General features: G+C 38.0%; 1 protein-coding gene across 1 annotated transcript in view; it reads left to right on the forward strand.

Annotated features, from left to right (window-relative positions):
- Nucleotides 1-20,343, forward strand: part of ROBO1 (roundabout guidance receptor 1) — a 294,373-nt gene that overhangs the window by 25,721 nt on the left and 248,309 nt on the right. The window contains exon 2 of the mRNA XM_050971165.1: nt 17,209-17,535. Coding sequence (XP_050827122.1) covers nt 17,209-17,535 — 327 coding nt within the window. The remainder of the gene's footprint in view (nt 1-17,208; nt 17,536-20,343) is intronic.

The raw sequence follows: 20,343 nt of genomic DNA on the forward strand, positions 1-20,343 counted from the left end.
GCAACTGTACTCAGCTAAATTTATGCATTTATGGCACTAAAATTAGCTATTGGGCATGATGATGGGAGCAATATAAAGACATAATAGGTGTCTTTGTAGTTCCATCTTATATATTTTCCCCTTGATTGTTTAAGCAGACCTTTTGAACGTTTTTATGAAAGAAATGAATTGGTCAGATCTTTCTCTGCAGTTGGTTCTACAGACCTGAGAAGGTCCTATAACAAATACTTTGAGAGTGCTTTTAAGGACGACAAGAAAAATAGTGGGTTTTTAAAGTATAAAGATTTGGTATAATGAATAAAAATCTTTTTTGCAGATACCTTGCAAATCTGTGATCTGAATGCAGCAATTTGTTGACCTTCAAAATAAAATGGAACAAGTATAAAGAACATATTAGCGTTTTTTTAAAGGATCCCTGTTGGGAATGTTCTATTTTAGCTGTGTGAAGCAATCTTTCCTCCTGAGAACAGTACCTAGTTGTAATGCCATCTATCATATTTTGACTGAAAGAACAACTTAAAACATGTTTTTTGGGGGAAGTGGGCCAGCCAGGGTTTTGTTTTATTTTAGTAATGTTTACCTTTCATAATTTGTGGAAATCTCTTAAGTTGTATGGATTACTATTTAATAGTAGTTTCTGGTGAACATGCACGGGCTGTTTGCAGAATTTCTTAAGGCAGTTTGGCTTTTTACTGTTCAGTGACAAAGGGACACTAATTACTTCAAATTTTGAACAGTTCTTACATTTACTTGCTGAAATCATAAGCTAAAAAAACCCCTTCCCCTCATGTGAAGTAATTCTTAGGAGTAGGTTTCTTTTTCCAGGACTGAACTTCAGTTCCTCTGGTTTGTTGTCTGTAGTAGGTACTGTCTCATCCATGTTGGAAACAATGCATTATTTGCCACTACAATTTTGTCTACCCCTGTACGTTTATTGGGGGAATTTTTTTGGTTGGGTTTTTTTGTGGGTTTTTTTTTTGTTTTTTTTTTTTTGGTTTGTTTTTTTTTTTTTTTTTTTACCAGTAGTTATTAATAGCATTATTAGCAGAGTTCTGTGTAAGTGGAGAGCCAGCATGCTGTGGGGTGAGTGACAGGTATTTAAAAGGAAGGGAATCTTCTTAATGGGTGTGGAGGGGAAGGAGATTTTGCAACAATTTACCTGCTCTCCTTTGCTAATGTACAGAGATGCGACTACAAGGAACAACGTTAATAAGCAGGCAAAGATTTAGACATTTGCATTCCCAGCAGTGTTTTGTGGAGATGGGCCTCTTAAGCATTACTGGTCTTTTTACTTCCTGTCCCCTGCTAATTCATTCTTGTCATTGTGAGAGCTTTTAACATAAAAGTAATGATTTTTAGTAATTCACTGTGGGCTTTATGACAGCATTAAAAGGAAAATGCTCCTTTTTTTCCTACTGAAGTATACCAAGAAAGGCATTTTTCAAGGTCAGGGATGATCTCTACTACTTGGTGCTACCTGTTCGTATGAGTGCTCCTTTTGCTTTTAAGCTTTAAAGACATTTATTTTAACTAGGAGGGAAGATGTTTTTGAGATACGTTGCTTTGCTTTAAGATAGTGATTAAGTTTGTGTTTGTTATAATATACAGTAATTTATAATATACTTTATATTATATACTGACTGTGTCACCAACAAAAATTTTAAACAGCACTGGTCCCAGTACTGATCCCTGAGGAACATTACTGTCCCTGCTTTCAATTTGGACATGAAAACGTCAACTGCAACTCTGAATGTGACCATCCAGACAATTCCTTATCCACCAAGTGGTCCATCTGTCAAATCCATGGCTCTCCAGCTCAGAGACAAGGATGTCACGTGGCACAGTGTCAAATGCTCTGCTCAGGTTAGGAAGATGACATCTCTTGCCCTTTCCTTGGCCATCACTGCTGTAACCCTGCTGTAGAAAGTCACTAAATATGTCAGGAGTGATTTTCCTTCACTGAAGTCATGTTGGTTGCCACCAATCACCTTCCTATTCTCCCTGTGCCTTAGCACAGTTCCCAGAAGAATCTGCTCCTTGGTCTTGCCAGACACTTGCATGAGACTGACTGGTCTGAGTTTCCCTGGGTCTCTCCTATTTCCCTTTTTAAAAATGAGGATTATGTTTCCCCTTTTCCAGTCAGTGGGAACTCTTGTAAACTGCTGTATTCTCAAATACGATGAATAGTGGCTCAGCCATTTCATCCACCCGTTCCCTCAGGACCCGTGGATGTATCTTGTCAGGTCCCATGGACATGTGCTCTTTCAGGTTTCTCTGACATTCTCAGACCTGGTCTTCTCCTACAGTGGGTGGGACTTCATTGCCCCAATCCCTGCTTTCACCTTCTGCAACTTGGGCAGTGTGACTGCAGAAACTTGCTAGTGAAGACTGGGGCAAAACGTGGTTGAGTTCCTGAGCTTTCTCCATCTCCTGGGTAACCAGGTGTCCTATATTCCTCCTGAGGGAGCTCAACATTTCCCCTAGGCTTTCTCTTATTGCTGACATAACTCAAAAGTTTTTTCTTTCCTGTTGGTCTCCTGGGCCAGATTGGCTTCTGCCAGTGCTTTAACTTTCCTAATGATCTCCCTGCCTGTTGAGACAATTACTCTGTGTTCCTCCCAGGCTACTTTCCGGCTTCCACCCTCACTGAGCTACCTCTTTGTGTTTGTCTAGGAGCTCATTATTAATCCACAGAGACCTCCTGGCAATCTTCCCTGGCTTTCTCTTTGCAGGGATGCATTGTTCTTGAGCCTGGAGGAGGCAATCCTTGAGTGTCTTCCAGCTCTCTGTTCCCACCAAGGCTCTATCCCCTGGCACTCTACCAAGGAGATTCTTGGAGAGACCCTCTTTTGTTCCAAGGTCCAGGGCAGTGAGTGCACTTCTCACCCTCCTTGCTGTCCCAAGGATCTCAAACTCCCCAGTTTCATGGTCACTGCAGCCCAGGCTGCCCTTGAGCTTCACGTTCCCCATGTGCCTACTTATGTTTCTAATGGTCTTGAGGACACTCCATCCACTATCACGTTCTAACTTCTCAGATCTACCAGATTGGGTTTTGAAGACAAGTCACGACTGCTTTCTTCTAGAATTGGTGTTTTAATTGCCTTAAGTAAAATTGATCAATACCCTTGGAGGAGAAACTTTCCATTTGCTAGACTTCTGTAATTGCTGATACCAACAGCCCTCTCATCACCTTTCTCAGAGCCTTCTTGGAAGAAGTATTCTTGTCTGGTTTTAAAGGAAAGGGCTTAGGCACCCAAAAGCCACTTGAAGTCTGTGTACTGCTCATTCCAGATGCAAGGAAGTGACTAAATTACCATTACTAAAGTGGTAAGGCACGAATAAATGAGAGATTTGATTTTGGCTTGGTTAGGCGGTTTCACACCAAGCAGGCTAATACTACATAATTTTCTGCTTAGAATGTTTAAAAAAATTTATAATGAGTCATTTTGTCTTTCCTCTGCACTCTGTAGGCGCTATATGCACCAAATAGAAAAATTCAAATTTTATTTATTCATATATAGATACTTTAAAAAGAAAATACTGTCAAGGCCATGCACCTATTGTTTGCATAAAGTGGTTTCTCTTAGGGGTATTATCCTGAGAGGACATGGAGTGGCTTTTCACCCCATCACTCTTGAGCTGAAAGAAGAACATGGGGTTGAGTGGCACACAGTCTTTTGTGGGTGCTTTGACCTATCCTTGAAGCCCAATGATAAACTGTGGGATTTGGGCTGATGTATTTTTGAGACCTTTTGCTTCTGTTGTTCTAAGTCTTAAGCAGTGATATTTTCTTCATTTATGTTTTGTTGGATCATTGTTTTCAAAGTTGATGAATTAGTTGCTCCCTTGATGAAAATGTTTCTCCGGTGATGATGGTGTGCTGTGTTGGCAGATTGATGCAGTTGATGGAAATAAAGATTTCCAAGTCCTTCCCCGGTGCTTCCTGTCTGATAGTCTTGATAGTGAGTGGTTTACCACAGTCCTTGTGAAGAATCAAATATTGTCTAATCTGTCCTGTGTATCTTGACTGCTTACAATTCACTTCTGTTTGTAAAGTCCTGTAGCTATTCCAGTGTGGCGTTCCTAATGCAGATATACCAGTTTATAAATACTTGCAGCAACCACAAAATTACAGAACAAATTAAGAGTAGAATTCCAGTGTAACATGTAGAGGACTGACAATTTGCAGTACAGTCTCTCACTAAAAGATCCATTCATTTTTAATTGACTTTTTTTAGCACTGCTTAGCTTTTGTTTTTAATCAAAACACTAGGGGAGAATTTCCCATTTATTTAATGTAAGAATTTTTAAAAGAGGGAGATTAATTGTCATTAAAAATTCATTTAAACTGATAGATGTGCCATAATGCCTACTAATTAGTCATATAATGGTATATTAGAAAATAAAAAGATTGATATTAGGGCTTTACCTGTAGAGGAGGAACAACTGATGCCCGTTAATCAATTTAGGCTCCTAACCATGTGTTTAATTCTCAGTCTTTGCAGAGAGTACTGGTGAGCAGCTGTGAGCCTCAAGGCCTAGTGGTTCTGTCTAATTAGTCCCACTGAAGGCTTTCAGCCTTTCAGGAAGCCTTAATTTAGGGTTTTGTTTCAAATAGCTCTTTACACAAAGTGGAAAAATCTGTATACTGGTTGCCTTGTAGCATTTGGAAACTATGTTGTAATTATAATCAAGATACAAAAAAGTAGTTTAGCCTTGAAAACCCTATTAAAAAAAAGGGATGCTTAAAACCTTGGATCATGCTTTGCAAGGATAAAATCAAACAAATGCTCAAGTTCCTTGTACCCACCTGCCCCCCCGTGTTGGACAGTGCTGTAGCAGTGATGGGTGTAGCTGCTTGAGCAGTGTGAGTTTGTAGTGATGTTTATGTTACATGTTGGCAGGAAAGCTCCCAGCCAGCTTCCACCTCTCAGGAGGCACTGCCCAAATCCTGCCTGGAGTAACTGTGGGAGAAAGGAGTTCTCCCATAGGAGTTCTTCTCCACTTTATTACAAATTTAATGAACAGGTAGCTTCTCTGCACAATAGAAGTAGTCCCTTAATCCTAAGCAGAGATACTTGTACATAAGATAATATTTCTTTCTTTATAGGAATGTAAGTAGCCTTTTTTTTTTATTCATCATTCCTACATTCTTGTAAAATACAGTTTAATTTGTTGGAAGGGAAACTCCAATATATAATCATACTGTAGAGTCTTGCAGACTGGAGAATAAGACTGACTGGCTTTCCTGAGCTGATGGAACACACTAAATTGAATTCTTTTAATCTAGCTGCCTGTTTTTATAGGTGGCTGCTGCTGTTTTTCCACTTGCCTCTCTGTGTGGAGATATCTTAACTAGTGACACAAGCCTGATGCAGAGAAGTAATCTCTTCTACCAGAGCTATTGACAAAGTTAAAAAAAAAAGAAAGATAGTATTTCTGGGCACTCAGATTCCTCTGAGATTTATTTATTTCTGGCAATAACCTAGTATTCTTTGCTGCTTGAACCTTCACCCCTGTCATGGTGATTGTTGCTTGAAGTAATAATAAAAATAATCATTATTTTCCCTTGTTTTCAAAAGCTATTCTCCCTTAAGATTTTAAAGGCTTTGTCAGCATTTGTATTTATACGTGTAAACCACACAAACCTCTGCCTGCTTGCTTGTGTTGATGTTATATTATGCATTAAAATCTTCTCAAATCACACAGCTCCATTCTTCTCATTTTCATTTACTGTTTCTTTCCTTCGTGCACAGCTCTACAGAGCTCTAGAGGTCTTTGTCTTTTCCCATGCTTGAGTATTCCTCTTTTCTTTTGACTCAGCCTTGTGATTGTGTAGTGATATTTTTCTCTTACCTCTCCCTTCTCCTTCCTTTTTCCATTTATGACAACTGAATATTGATCTGTATTTCTCAATACTGATTCTTTCAAAGTCATTAAGCTAGCTTTTAAAAAATAATTATAAAGTAATTAAAATCATAGAAAATAGACCCCCAACATTTTTGTTATAATGAAATTATTATTTAAGTTTTTCTCTTATTTTAAAACTGTAAGTCATTTATTTAAATCTTATCATCAACAACCATAAGATACTGCTATTTTTCAACTTCTTTTTATGTTCCATTATGAGCTTCAGTATATACTGGACAGCATTTTTATCTGTAGAGTTCTCACACTTAGCATGCTATGTAAGGCATAAACATTGTCTTCATTAATGTTCTGGATATGTCAAAATTTGCTTTTAAGGTTGAAAATTGACTGAGGTGGGCTGCATTCCTCTAGGGATTTGTTACTAATCCTTTAAAAGGCCATTTAAAATATTTTGTTTTCTTTAAAGTATAAATGACTTCAGACAACTATCCCTGAAATTGTGGTTCAGTACTTTGTCTTGAAAAAGTCAATAACTTGCTGAAAACTGGTGTTATTTAAAGATCTTACTTGAGTGTGCCTATCATATAGAACATCTCAAAAGCTTTGTTTTACATGTTGAAATACACTTCAGACTTCTGAACACCCTGGCTATTAGCCACAAGTTTGCTGAAGAATCCACTATTCCTGAAGAATATTCAGAGAAATAATCTGATAGTATTTCTTTTTACCATTTCTTTCACCAGAAAACTCTTGATAAGTAGGTGTTTTTTCTCTGTCAGTTTGATATAGAGGCCTGGTTTTAGCTACTGAATGGAGTCTTCTCTGTTGTGTATTCAGGTGGTTGTACCATTTTCACACAACCAGAACTAAAATCCAGCTGGAAAGGTATAGGGGTGGCAGAGATGTTGGTTGACATTTTGATAATTTCTCACTAGGTTTTTCAGCAGTCATGCTGTGGGGTAGGACCTCAGACCTCAAGATGATAATGCTTCTTCATGAGAAGAAAACTCAGTGCATGAGTCCTCTGAGCCCTTATATTTGTACATTTTAGCAAGTCCTGGAATGTGGCTTTCTCTGTGTGATGCCATTCACTTGCAGTTGGATTCAACTGAGCTTTGCAAAGGTGTAAGCAGGAGCAATGGCAAAAGAATTGGCCATGTGGAAGATTTCAGGTTTCTCAGTTTGATTTTTGTGACCAAAGAAGCCTTTGAAGGAACAAAAACCAAACCCAGTGGACTCCTGTTGTATTCAGCATTGGTGAGGTCACAACCTTGAGTGCTGTGTTCACTTTTGGGCCCCTCAAAACAAGAAAGAAGTTGGTGTGCTGGGATTTATTCTGTGCTCACAGAGAAGGGAACAGAGCTGGGGAAGGGCCTGGAGCACAAGTCTGGGGAGGAGCAGCTGAGGGAGCTTGGGTGTTTAGCCTGGAGAAAAGGAGAAAGAGGAGACCTTGTGTTTCTCTAGAACTCCCTAGCAGGAGGTTTCAGGCGGGTGGGGCTTGGTCTCTTCTCCCAGGTTACAAGTGACAGGACAGGGGGACACACTCAAGCTGCACCCATGTAGGCTCAGGCTGGACATCAGGGGGAATTTCCTCACGGAAAGGGTGAGGGAATTCCAACTGAAATGTTGGAATGGGCTGCCCAGGGAGGTGATGGAGTGACAGCCTCTGGAGGTGTTTAGGGAAAGAGTGGACATGGAACTCAGTGCCATGGTCTGGTTGACAAGGTGGAGATCATTCGTAAAGTGGGCTTGATGATCTCAGAGGTCTTTTCCATCCCAAAAGATTCTGTGATTCTGTTACTTTCTGGCCTCTTGGGTGACAAGGAATTCAAACACAGTCAAAGGGAAAACTTTAGAGTGTTTCTCAGCAAAATATTATTTTTATGGCATTGATGGATAGAAGTTTTACTAAGGTGAAATTTTGCTGTTTTGACAAATCTTTTTGTTGGGGAAAAGTAGGAATGAAAAAATATCTTCAGTCGTCCTGCAGTGAATATCATGTTGATTGCTATGCAGAGTAAGTTGAGAGAAGATATTTATTGCTTTTGCCTAAAAGCATGTTATCTTTCATGCTTTTTCTGTTCAATTACTTAGCTTTATATTTGAATAAAAGTATGTATTTAAAAAGGATAGGGACAGACAAGTTTTCAGTAAGAGGTTATTTGATTTAAATTTTTTAACCTGTGATATAATAGTTTAATTTTTACTGATCTGTACATTTTATAAAAGTGTACAAAACTAATTCAGTTTTTTTTTTTTAATTGAGATTTAAACTTTCATCCTTCCATAGGAAACAAAAACATGCCAGTCTTGTTACATGAGTAGCAACTTGTAATTCAGAATATCTGGGCTTTTTGTAATTGTCCAAACTTAATGTCATCCAAGAAGTCAAATGTATTAAATTGAAGGAAAGAAAGGTGTTTTAGTTCAAATTTTTAGCCCATTAAAATAATAACAAGAACAGGGAAACTAAACTGCTTAAAAATAATTTTTTTCCCCTTGTTAATAATTTCTATATTAATTAACCACTAAATATTTAAATTCAGACTTATTTCTGAGCTGGCATACATCTCCTGTAAACACCTAACATTTGGATTCATGAGGGCAGTTTTGGTTTCATTCCCCTTTGCATCTGAAACAGATTTACCATCTTAAAAGGTACGATTTTGGACAGGTATTTTGATTCATCACATTTCTCTTTAAATCCAGTTTGGGAACAAGAGAAAAAAATGGCAGTATCAGTTTTATGAGATATACCAAAATGGGTCAAGGCACAGTCTAGGAGTGCTTTATTACTATCCTTGTGCTGCTTCAGAGTTGAGGAATGTTCCCTGGCATGGCTGAGAAAACCCCTGGTCTGACTGAGAGTTGCTGTTTCTCTGGCTTCCCAATAGCCCTGCAGAAATGAGGATCCTTTTTCCCTTCTCTCAGCATCTCAGACATCTGAACATGCAGTTGATCAATATCAGATTCAATCTCACACTGAAATGTGGAAGTGGAAATGAGTTTAGAAGCATGGTAGGAGGTGACATTGAAAAGTCTGGAAGAATGTGGGGCCACCCATCTGAAATATTGTAAAGAGAAAGCATTGTGTTTGTTTTTGTGATTTTAGAAAAGAATAATCCCCAAACAATGAATAAATTTACATCTGGTTTTGTGAATGAGTATGATCATCCAAAGGGATATTTTTTAGGTTTTTAGTAATAAATCTTTATAGATTAAGCTTTGGAATACAATAGCCTAATGTACTGTAATTGTGCCACGAATAGGTGAAATCTTTGATGCTGATTAGAGACAAACAAACCTATAGGTGAGGTAAAAATTTCCTGCATCAGTATGTCTGATATCTGATTTATCAACCCATATGTGAAGAAAATACATAAAATATTTACTGTATTAGTGTTATTATAGTTTAAATAATGTATCTATATAATTCTGATTCCTAGGCATTGTCACTCAATTGGAAGTTCATTTGGTCCCTTCAGCTAAGAGTTCTCCTTTGAGTTTGGTGCACTCCCATTGTTTTTCTCCAAGTTCTGTTTTCCTGTCCCAAGTGGCAAACCAGTGGTTCACAGGCAATGAGATCCTCTTCCAATCTGGGATGAAACATGGTTGAGGAGAAGGATCGAAGATGGAGGAGAGCCTGACTGCCTCTTCTTTGTTTCCTAGTCCTCCCTCTCTCCCTGCTCAATAGAAAACCAAGCCCTGGAAGTGGCAATTCTGATGTGACTCACAGCAGCCTCAGTCCCCACACTCTCCATTTACTCTCTTTTCTTCTCAAGCTGCTGACAGCTGATCAGAGCTGTCAGGCCTGCCTTTGTAGGGAATGCCATCTGCCAGGGAAGGAGGAGGACAAGGCAGAAGTGATTGCTCTGAGCTGTCCCAGATCTTCCCACTGTGTCCCCATTCCTGTGCTTAACCAGTGGTCTTTTTCAGTATCTTTCCAGCTCTGTTTTCCACAGACTTATCTGTAATTTTCATCAAATCCTGTTACCTTATATAGTTATATAATACCTTATATACTTATATAATATAGTTAAAGTATCTGTTTCCCTAGTGGTATTCCAGTTGCTCTTTACTTCAGCTCTACTTAACATTTGCATCCTTTCCATAATCCTTTGCCACTTCTTTTCCTCATGCTCTTGACAGCCATCCCAGGGCCTGTGCAGCTCCCACTGTGTCACACTCTTTGTGTACCTGCCTGACCCCACTGCTTCACTCACTCACCCTGTACCTTGGCATGGTCACTGCCAGCTTGTCACACCCAAATCTCCAAAAGGAGCTTGCCTTCAGGTACAGCTCAGCCATTCTCAGTCTTGTCCTTCTCAGATTGCACTTCTCAATCCCAGTGTAGAAAATATCTCCCAGCATTACTCCAGCCCTTTCATAGACAAAAAGAAATAATGAAATAGACTTTATTACCATTGTGCCTGTTGTTGTTTTTGAGTATAGTGGAGTTGCTGACTGGGTCATAGTTGATTTTGCATTATTAATGAAAGTATTTCTGTAATTTCATTAACGTTTCCCTTAAGGGAAAATACTATTCCCAGCTTACCAGTTTGGTGTGGGATGTTGTTATTTTTGTTGAAGGAGTTTTAGTTTCTGAAGTGAGTGCCCTAGATACTGACATCTCAGATAATTACAGTATCTACCAAAGTCAGATGAGATAAATATCTTACCAGGAAGCACGACCGAGGGAAAGAAAAAATAAAACTGACCAGTTTCTTACCCTGGGAACATTAGCTATTGCCTGGGGTTTTATGTAAATGTCAGCCTCTTACATGGTGCAATATAAATATTAGGATTTTAAATTTATATTCTAGCTAATTTAATGAATAACCAGGTCAGGACTTATTTATGCTAACTGCTGCACAAAGCAGTAGCATGTGTTCATGTAACAAAGATTGAGTGTAAAGCTGAGTCTCTACAAAATAAGTGGTTTGTTCAAGAGCAATTTGGAAGAGTTGAATTTAATTTTGGTTTAAAGCATGACTCTTACTGTTGCCACTTTGGAGTTCTTTGTTAAAAGTGATTATTTCAGAGAGCAAGTCTCTCTTAGCATCTCCTGGGAAATATGTCTTTAGGAACTAAAATGGAGACTCAGTGTTAATATCTGAGCAATGCAGTATTTGCCATTTTTTTCCCCCCATACCCACCAGGCAGAGTATTTAAATAGCTATAAGATAGTGTAGAGCTTTCCAGAAGATTTTTTTGCTTAGAAGTCATGGCTTTTTCTGACCTAATTGCATATGTCCAGAAGAACAGAAGCAAACCATTTACACCCATGATATATAAACTTTTTTCAAAATTTTTTTTCACCTTTATTTATTTAGCTTATTGCTACAATACTTCAACTAACTCCTGTTCAGTTGACCAGGCCATGAATATTGTGTAAATTGAATGTCTGTGGCTTCCAGTGTTTGGGTTACATCTCTCAGTGTAAGAGCCAGGCACGAGATCAGTCTGGATTTGAGGCATTTTTAGTACAGCTCCCATTTAATCTCTTATTTCAAAGAGACAGACAGACGTGGCTTAAAACTCCAGGCACTCTGTCATTACCCTAGTTTTTTTTCCCCATAAGTGTACAGTAAATTACTGGTTTCTGACATCTCCTGATAGTGTGGTAGCTATGACAGAAATGCAATTGTAATTCATGGTGTCTTAACCTTGAAGTGTTTTTTGTTGCTGTCTTTTGAGTGGGAAAAATGTTTTGTGGATATCTACAGATTTATTTTTAAAGCCATGGCCCACATTTTGTAATCAGATTTTGGTTTTAATGCAAATTATTTTGCTTACCCAAAAAATATCCCTTAGTAGGAGAAATAATTAAAAGAAAAATATGTTAATGATTTCATCTATCAATGAAATTTCAATAGCAATTAGAGGGGGGAGACAAAAGGATTCCTTGACATGGTGATGTAAACTGAAATAAGAACAACTTCTTTTACAGAGAACATCACTGTGGTTTTGTGGTGGGGGTGATCAGGTGATCAGGTAGTGTTCAGGGCTTTTCTTTTTATTTAACTTTTTTTTCTTGCTCACCCATTTTCCACTGTGCTCTCAGAAAAAGAAATAGAGCATTTCTCTTCATTGGGAAGGCACAGTCTAACCGCAGGTTCTCCTGATCCAAAGGGAGAGCCTTGCTTGTCACATTTTATGGTATCTATTGAAAAGAACTGGACCTATTCCCAGATCAGTGTTTGGAACCATTTACCATGTCTTGAAATGCATTTCAATAAACCTGCAGTCCCAGGTGGGCATTAATCAGCTGATGTGACAGTGCTGTAACATTCCAGCTATGCCTTTTCCTCCTTAGTGTATAAATACTCTCTCACTTTCAGGGGGACATTTTTGTTCATAAAGGTGGCATCCTTTTAGAGGAGTTACAACTGTGTAAAGTAATGGCAGGATTTAGGTGAAAAGTGTAACTTTGTTTTTCTAGAATATATGTTTAATGTTCAGGTGTTAGAAATGAACAGCTGTTGTAAATAAAGCTGTGTCAAAGGCCCACTTCCTCAGTCCAAAGTGATACTAATGCTATTCTCCAATCAATGTTTCAGAAATATCAGTTAAGTGCAGTTTTTACTCTTTTGCTTTATAGCAAAGTAGAATTAGACAATGAAATTTCTGTTCTGATATAACTATTTTGGGAAAATCCAAATAGGCACAGCATTACTATCTTTATTAATTACTTCATGTCTTTGGTTATGAAAGGATAGCTATAAACCTGGAAATGTCAAAATAATTGCTTTTCAGTATGCAGTTCTTGTAGGCTCCAAAGCTCAGGGAATCAGGTGTTTTATTGAAGCTGCACAAGGGTAGCATACAAAGAGGAGGAATATTAGAAGAATGGAGAAGTTGAGAAAAAGAAAATGAATGGGACAAAATCTCAGTGGATCTTCCTAGTTCTGTTGTTTTTCCTTGAAAATTATTTGTTGTGTGTGCAACAAAGCAAACTCAATAGCTTAGCTGCAGGTATAGGGGCAGAAAAGCCACTTTCAGAAAAATACTTTGATTTATCCTTTGGTTATTTTTGCCCTGTAGCCTGATGTGATATTGTGTGCTTGAAATAGTACTCAGAGTCTGCTTGCCTCTGGAGTGTGTGTCGTTTGGATCTTCCATCTTCAAAAAGGATAAACTAGAATTTAAGACAAGGAAAAGGTGAGCAAATCTTATGAGCGGAAGACCAGATAAAATTAGTTGTATGACTTCTAAGAGCAGCAAACACACAGAATCCAAGAGGCTGGTAAAAAAGGAAAAGGTTGCAATTTGCAAGTCAAAGGCATACAAGTCCAAGAAGTTTGTGGAGAGATCTGAATTATAGGGCACTTCCAGCACAGGAAGAACAAGGTAGTTACTATTTGGGGGTATGTTTAACCTGAGGATTAAGGAAAGATTTCTAACAACTGGAGCGTGAGACTTATGGAGCATCTTTCCAGTCAACTTAGATAAAACCACAAAGATACTCCCCTCCACTTTCTGAAAATCTTTCTGAAAGAGGTTAAGTTAGTTCTGGAAACACTGGGGAATGGGGGAGCTCTTATGATCTGGTGAAGTATAATTGTTTGCAAGGATCTCTTAACACTGCTTTTTAACTTGTGGTTCTGTTTGTTAGTATTTTATTAATAACTTTGATAGCAATTAGGCCAGTTACTCAGGTCTTACATAGGGTTTCAGTAGAGAGAGAAAAAGAGCAAGGTTCTTGTGCTCTGAAAATCAATGTTAAATGCAGTATTTGTGGAATGGAAAAGAAACAGGGCCAAGAGTATACTGGCCCTTAGGAATTTGGCTAAGGATACAGTCTGTCACACAGTATTTTATAATACTTACGATAAATTACTATTTAGATATATATATCTTGGGAGATGAGGTTTCTCATATCCATCTGAGCTCAGGTTTAGATGGACTGATGCAGTTTGTTTCAATAGCACAAACTTTTTTTGTTTTCCTCCAAAGGACAACGTGTTTGTACATAAGGGATACACAGTGTTTGAACCCCTGATATCAGCAGCTTTCCTATTTAAATACACTCCCTGCTGTTTATCAGTAAGTTTTGTTTTAATATGCTACCAACAGGATGTTTTAAGGGAATAAAGGCAAACCTTAGCTTCTACAAGTTTGTCATTTATCTAATGCAAGTTTTCTTTGAACCTTCACATCTGTTTATGTCGTTGTTTGAATTCTTGTAAAAATTGTTGTGGCGCAGCGCAATGGTTTCCAGAAACTGGAAACATGATTTCATATAATTGTTCTTTTAAGCAGCAGCATGAAATAATTAGTATGGGGTACTTTAATTGGTGGTATCCAATTGACTTTTTATGAAAGACTTGAATCATAATAAAAGCAGAGAACACAAGTTGGTTAGTTCCTATAACCCAGTGCTGTCATCTTTGGGGAAAAGAAACAGCAGCTCTGTTGTGTATTTAATGGCAGATCCAGTATGTATTAGGTGCTCAGCTTTTGGAGTTTCTTCCTTTTTTTTTTTTTTTTAATCAAACATCTTCTGGGATGGTTTTTTGACAGGAAAATTATAGGATTGGTGCCCACTCTTAAGATTTATGTTGATAATTGAAGCTGCTTCTTCTCAATAAAACATAAATGCAGCTTAAATAACTAGCTGAAAGAAAAGGAAGATTAAAAAAAAAAGAAAAAGTGTAGATATGTAGAAAGATTATAACTTGGTTGTCAAGGCCATTATACCCCTCAGGCAGTTGTCACTAAAGCTTACTGCTTAGTATGTGCCAGTCAACTAATCATGCAACTTCTGTCCCTTTCTGATCTAAGCAGTGTTATGAAATTTGCTAGAGGAATGTTACTTTAAAAAATGCTAAGATTTAAAAAAAAAAAACATTTCTGTTATTTATCTTCTCCAAAATTATCTAGCAAAGATAAATATATATATATATGAGCATTTGTGGATGATACTGAAGGATTTTTTTTCCCTGCCTAGGGTTTTGAGTCTCTGTTTTCAAGAAAGTTTAGAGGTCAGTCTTTATGCTTTCATTCTGTGCAGTGCTTGAAGTACATGTACAGCCAGTTAAATGTCAGTGTGGAAAGCTTGCATACAATATGTCTGAAAATGGTATTTCATTTATTTGTGGTCTGGGCCAGGCTGACAGAAACAATAGGAGTTTTGTACTGTATTGTGTGCTGGCTAGCTAGAATTGCCTGTGAAAATACAAACACGGTGCATACTAGCATATGTCAAAACTTTGGTTTTTAAAAGACTTCTTAACTGCCTTTTAAACATCTTACATTGAAATTGTCTTTTTTTTTTTCCAGAGCATCTTAAGAGCAATTGATTTTAGCTCTGTAATCCTTTGTTTCAATGCCTTTCCTTGGGAATTACATAGGAAGTGAGTAAAAATATAAACAAAATAAGGTTTTTAATCCCTCTCTAGGCATTTTTACCTTGGAAAGAGGGATTTGAAATTGGCCAACACACTTGTGAGGGCAGAAGTATTCAATGAGGGGCTTTTCACAGAAGCTGTGTAAAAGTTTGGGATGAGTAGACACAGATGCAGCTTTGCAGTGACTGAGATGTGTTCTCAGGGAGCACAGAAGTCTGTTTGAGGCTTTTTTAGCTGCTGCAAAAACCAGTGCTGACTGGCACAATTTTCTTGTGCTCTTAGCTCTCCTTTTACTGGGTTTGGCTTGTGCCAAACTTCTTGGAGGTGGTGCTTAAAATTTGTCTTTGGTGCAGGCTTGGGCCAGCAGAAGGGTTTGGAAGCTCCCTGGCTTCTGTTTTTTCTACCCAAACCTTATCTGAAGAGAGGAGGTTTATTGAAATGTTTTGTGATCAATTTAATGATCAGTAATGTTCATGTAAAACTGCCCTGTTTTGCTTCATACAGAATGCAAATGTATTTCAATGTAGCCTGGCCATACTGACAGATTTTTTAGTGTGTGGTAGTGGTAGCTGATTAGCTGAGCATTTAATTATCTTGAGGTGAACAAAATGTGAAATAAAATGAAAATTGTACATTTTAGGATACTTTTATTTTATATACATACATAAAAATATATATCTGTATGACATATTCAGCATATATTTAAAACAGCAATCCTTGGACCTCTCCTCTTCTTGTCTCCTTTCCCTGTTTCCTCATCAGTTTATGGTCTATTAACCTGCAGTGAATAGATCTTGTGTTTCTGGTGCTTCGCAGCTGTTCAAACCCCATGTTATTAATGTTAATAAAGAATCTTGGCATCTGAGATTTTAATAATCAGGAATTAGTGACTCAAGAGACTAATTTTTATCCATGGCAAAGTTGTGCTTCAAGAAAAACAGAAATAAGGAAAACAATAATTTGAATTTGAGTCAACATTTTAAAACCTTGAAAGTTTTAATAGGTGTTTGTTGCCAATTTGGAATTCTTTGGTACCTGGTAGCTTATCATATTTGTCTTTGGAGTATATCTATGCAAACTGTTACGGGGTGGTTTGTTTGGTTTTTGGGGGCTTGGGGCGTTTTTGTTAGTTATTTTTTCATTTGTTTTGTGTTTTCTTTCTTTTTGTTTGTTTGGGTTTTTTGTTTGGTTTTTCTTTTCTTTATGCAAGTTTTCAGCTTGAATTTTTAAATAGTGTGAAATTGAATGCTTTTCCAGATGAGCATCTTGTTTAGAAATACCTTGTCTAGGAGAGTATCTTATTTGCTTGTAACTTTTCTTTTATGCTGGATACTCTTGCCTCACCATTTTGTCAAGATTGGAAACATCTAGAATTTTATAAAGTAAAAATTTTTCCTGATGCACAAGGCATAAGATGCACTCAGGCCCTCCAAGCATTTATACTTCTATGGCAGTGTCTGATACGGAACTTAAGAGATGATAGTACAAGGAAAATGAAACAGCTCTGTTGGCACTGGAAATGTTAGAGTTACTCTGTAGACATTTGCATGAATTAGTGGCCCTTCCAGAAGGTTGCCTGAGGTTGGCTATGGATTATGGATTAGAAGTACCAGTTCTGCTGGTTGAGGTTGTCTGATCTCTGTGGAGTGTCTGTAGGACTAGTTTTTGTAGTTCTAGATGTGCATAAGCATGTATATATAAATTTATGTACATGAATAGATCCATGTAAAGATTGATGTGATTTAGGAATCTGGCTGTTCACTAGTATTAGGTCCCCTCTTGAAGAAATGCTTTTGAACACACTCACTTGGGAGAACCTTGCACTTGGTGAAGTGCACTAAGGTTTTCTTTTGTGTACTTTAGGATGTTAATAGCTGCTCTTGTCAAATGCTGTGCTGTGAGGTGATGGTTAAGAAGCTGTTTTGCAAAACACCGTGACTGTACCTGGCAGTGATTTCCTAAGCCAACTTTGTGTTTTACCTTGCAGGTTCCCGTCTTCGACAGGAGGATTTCCCGCCTCGGATCGTGGAACACCCCTCCGACTTGATTGTTTCCAAAGGAGAGCCAGCCACTCTGAACTGCAAAGCAGAGGGAAGGCCCACCCCCACCATCGAGTGGTACAAGGGGGGAGAAAGGGTGGAGACGGACAAGGATGACCCGCGCTCCCACCGGATGCTGCTGCCCAGCGGATCTTTATTTTTCCTGCGCATCGTGCACGGGCGCAAGAGCCGGCCGGACGAAGGGGTCTACGTGTGTGTGGCAAGGAATTACCTCGGGGAAGCTGTAAGTCATAATGCATCGCTGGAGGTGGCAAGTAAGTGCATTTCCCTCCTCCCCCCCTTTGGTAACAGCCGCTTGCTTTGATGTTATGTGAAGATAAAAATAAGTGTGAGCTGCCTCTGAGGCAGTGACTTGAAAGCAATGAAGGAATTACACGGTTAATTATTATTTATACAGAGACAGGAAAATAGAAGGGGAGTCAGGAGATGTATCATATCACTGGAGAAATTCTGATGATTTTGTGCGTTCTTGCTACTTTTATGCTCCCATGAAACTATGATTGTTTTATGTTTGTAAGATTTTGTATCCTATGTTTCAATTTAAATATGTTTTTTCCTCTCCAGATAACCATGCAATTTACAGTGTGTAATAGGAGGCGAGATAGCCAGGATTTGATCTAACGGGGTAGTTGTTGTTGCACAAATAAGCACTGGAAAGAGGAATGGCAGATTTAGAAACACAAAACTAATTTTTTTTTCCTCTAAAAGAACTGGCTCACAAAGTTATCTCTCTGGTTTTAAGTAGTGGCCAACGGAAGGAGCAGTCAAGTATGTTCACATCACTTTGTAATGCTTATCTCTTCCTGTACGTCCTTTAAACTCTACTTGTTGTAGAGGAAGAGAGTGTACATTAAAGTGGTTTAAGCATTTGTTTGGAGGGCCAAGCATAGGTCAAAAAAAATCAGTTTGGGGGGTACTAGAGTATGAGAGGAAGCCTTGCAATTCAAAGTTAGATATCTATTTTGAAGTGGCTTTTATAGGCTTCCTTTGTAATGTGTAGCAATTCACCTGGTATCCTGTTGAAGAGCAGCACAGAACTGGGTGAGTCACTCTGAAAACAGTGATCTCTGTTGACTGAATGATTCATATTGTTAAGGAGCTCTGAAGAGGCTCCTATCTCTTAGACAGATTAAGTGCCACTGTTGGTGTATAGTTTTAGAAGAAAAGTTTATAGATTTTCATAAGTCTCACAGCAGGCCAAGGAAATAGACTATAAATTTGTGCATCTGCTTGAGCCCTCTGTCTGGTCTCTCACATTCATGACAATCCCAAGGACATTTGTAACTACACAAGAAAGATCTCAAGCTTCACATACAGCAGCGTAGATATACATGATTAAGATCATGCTGTTTCCTTGTTAACCACTTTAGTGATAAAAGTAATCAGTGTCTGGGTAGCTGGAAGCATGCTTATCCAGTAAATGTGTAACCTGTTTGAATCATGCTCCTTACTCCCAAATGCCATATCTGGTATCTTGTAAATGTAAATTTGAGTGGGCATTAATGGTTGAGATCTTGATTTTTATCTAATTGCTGTTTCTTTTATAGCACTTCATGTTGGTTCTTAGAAGGGGTTTAAATGTTCTGTGCTCATTTCATGTTCTTTTGGTTTGTGATGTACCTTGAAGTGATGTGTGAAGTGCACGCAGTGCTTCTGTGTCTTCCACAACTTCTCATCAGAACCCAGAAACGTGAGGTGGACTTCAGTGATTGATGTACTGTGCATGCATCAATTCAACTGGTACATGGTTATTAAATATGGCTCAAATAGTTTTCATGTGATTGTAGAAGAGTGTCTTACCGACAGGGTCTGAATGCAAAATATTTATATTGCTAAAAATTTTTCTAAGAGCTTCTGCCAACACTTGAGACAAAAAAACCCAACTTCTTTAAAGTGTGTAAATATACACCATTTAAAAATAATGTAGCATTAAATTGTCAATCCTCCTCAAAGTGGATCTCACTAGCCCTCACAAGGGCTTTTATCAAAAAATAACCAGCAACACTGCTGTAAAGAAAAGTCACAGTCTATATTTGGAAACAAGATTTGTAGGTATAATGATATACAGTTTCAGTTGCACACCAGGACATAGTAGACAATGAATTTTTAGCAGCAAAGGTTATTATTTTAGTAGAAAGGTAGTGATGTGACAGTGCAATAGCACCAAACCACTTTAAATAGCACAGAAGAGGTGAGGAACAAGGAAAGAGTTGAAGGCTGGTGGAATACATTTGCATTAAATTAAAAAGCTGCGTTATAGGTGTAATGCTATCATCATTATAAACTGGAGCTGTTTGCAGTGGATTGCTGCAAATCAGCAAACTGCTCTGTTTAGTTCTCAGTACACTTGTGCTGAGCCCCAGAGCATTTACATTTGTATGCCTGTAGTCTTACACAGTTGCTTGTTTAGAAATCCTTATGTTCTAGTTTAATTTTTGTGTGTTTGCAGAGTCAAATTGCCTTTGTTTGGTTTCTACTTTACACAAAGTACAGAAGATGATTAAGAGGACTCATTATATGCTTTGATGCTACAATTTTAACCAAAAACATTTGTGAAACAGGAAACAGCATCATGTTTTGCAGTTTACCTGCAAACTCTTGACTGGAAGAGGCAGTTCATGTCTGCACCAGTTTGTTTTACAGTGTGATAGGAATTTTATCACTTTTCTTCCATCATCTCATATAGTAACACATTGTTAGACAAAGTTCCTTCACTTTCCAATGGATGTTGTACATTTGACTTTAGATTCAGGTTAATGCTAAAGTTTTCATGTCTGTTATGCCTTCATGCAATTATTTTTCAACTTTTTAAGCAGTTCCCATGCTCATCTTTTGAGATTAATCCACTAAGAGAATTTGTTGCCTATGTAGTCAGGTGGATGTCTTCTTTAAGAGCACTCTGCTTAGATTCCACAGTTGCAAAGAAATGTAGCGGGATTTCAAAGCTACAAAGTTCAGAAGATTGCCCTGTATTAAAAGCTGTTTTATCTTTTTTAGAATACCTGTGTATTTTAGGAACTTTCAGAGCTGCTTTAGATTTGATTACCACAGGGGAGTAGTGA

This window comes from Serinus canaria, chromosome 1, assembly GCF_022539315.1.
Source record: "Serinus canaria isolate serCan28SL12 chromosome 1, serCan2020, whole genome shotgun sequence".
Classification (NCBI taxonomy): Eukaryota; Metazoa; Chordata; class Aves; order Passeriformes; family Fringillidae; genus Serinus; species Serinus canaria.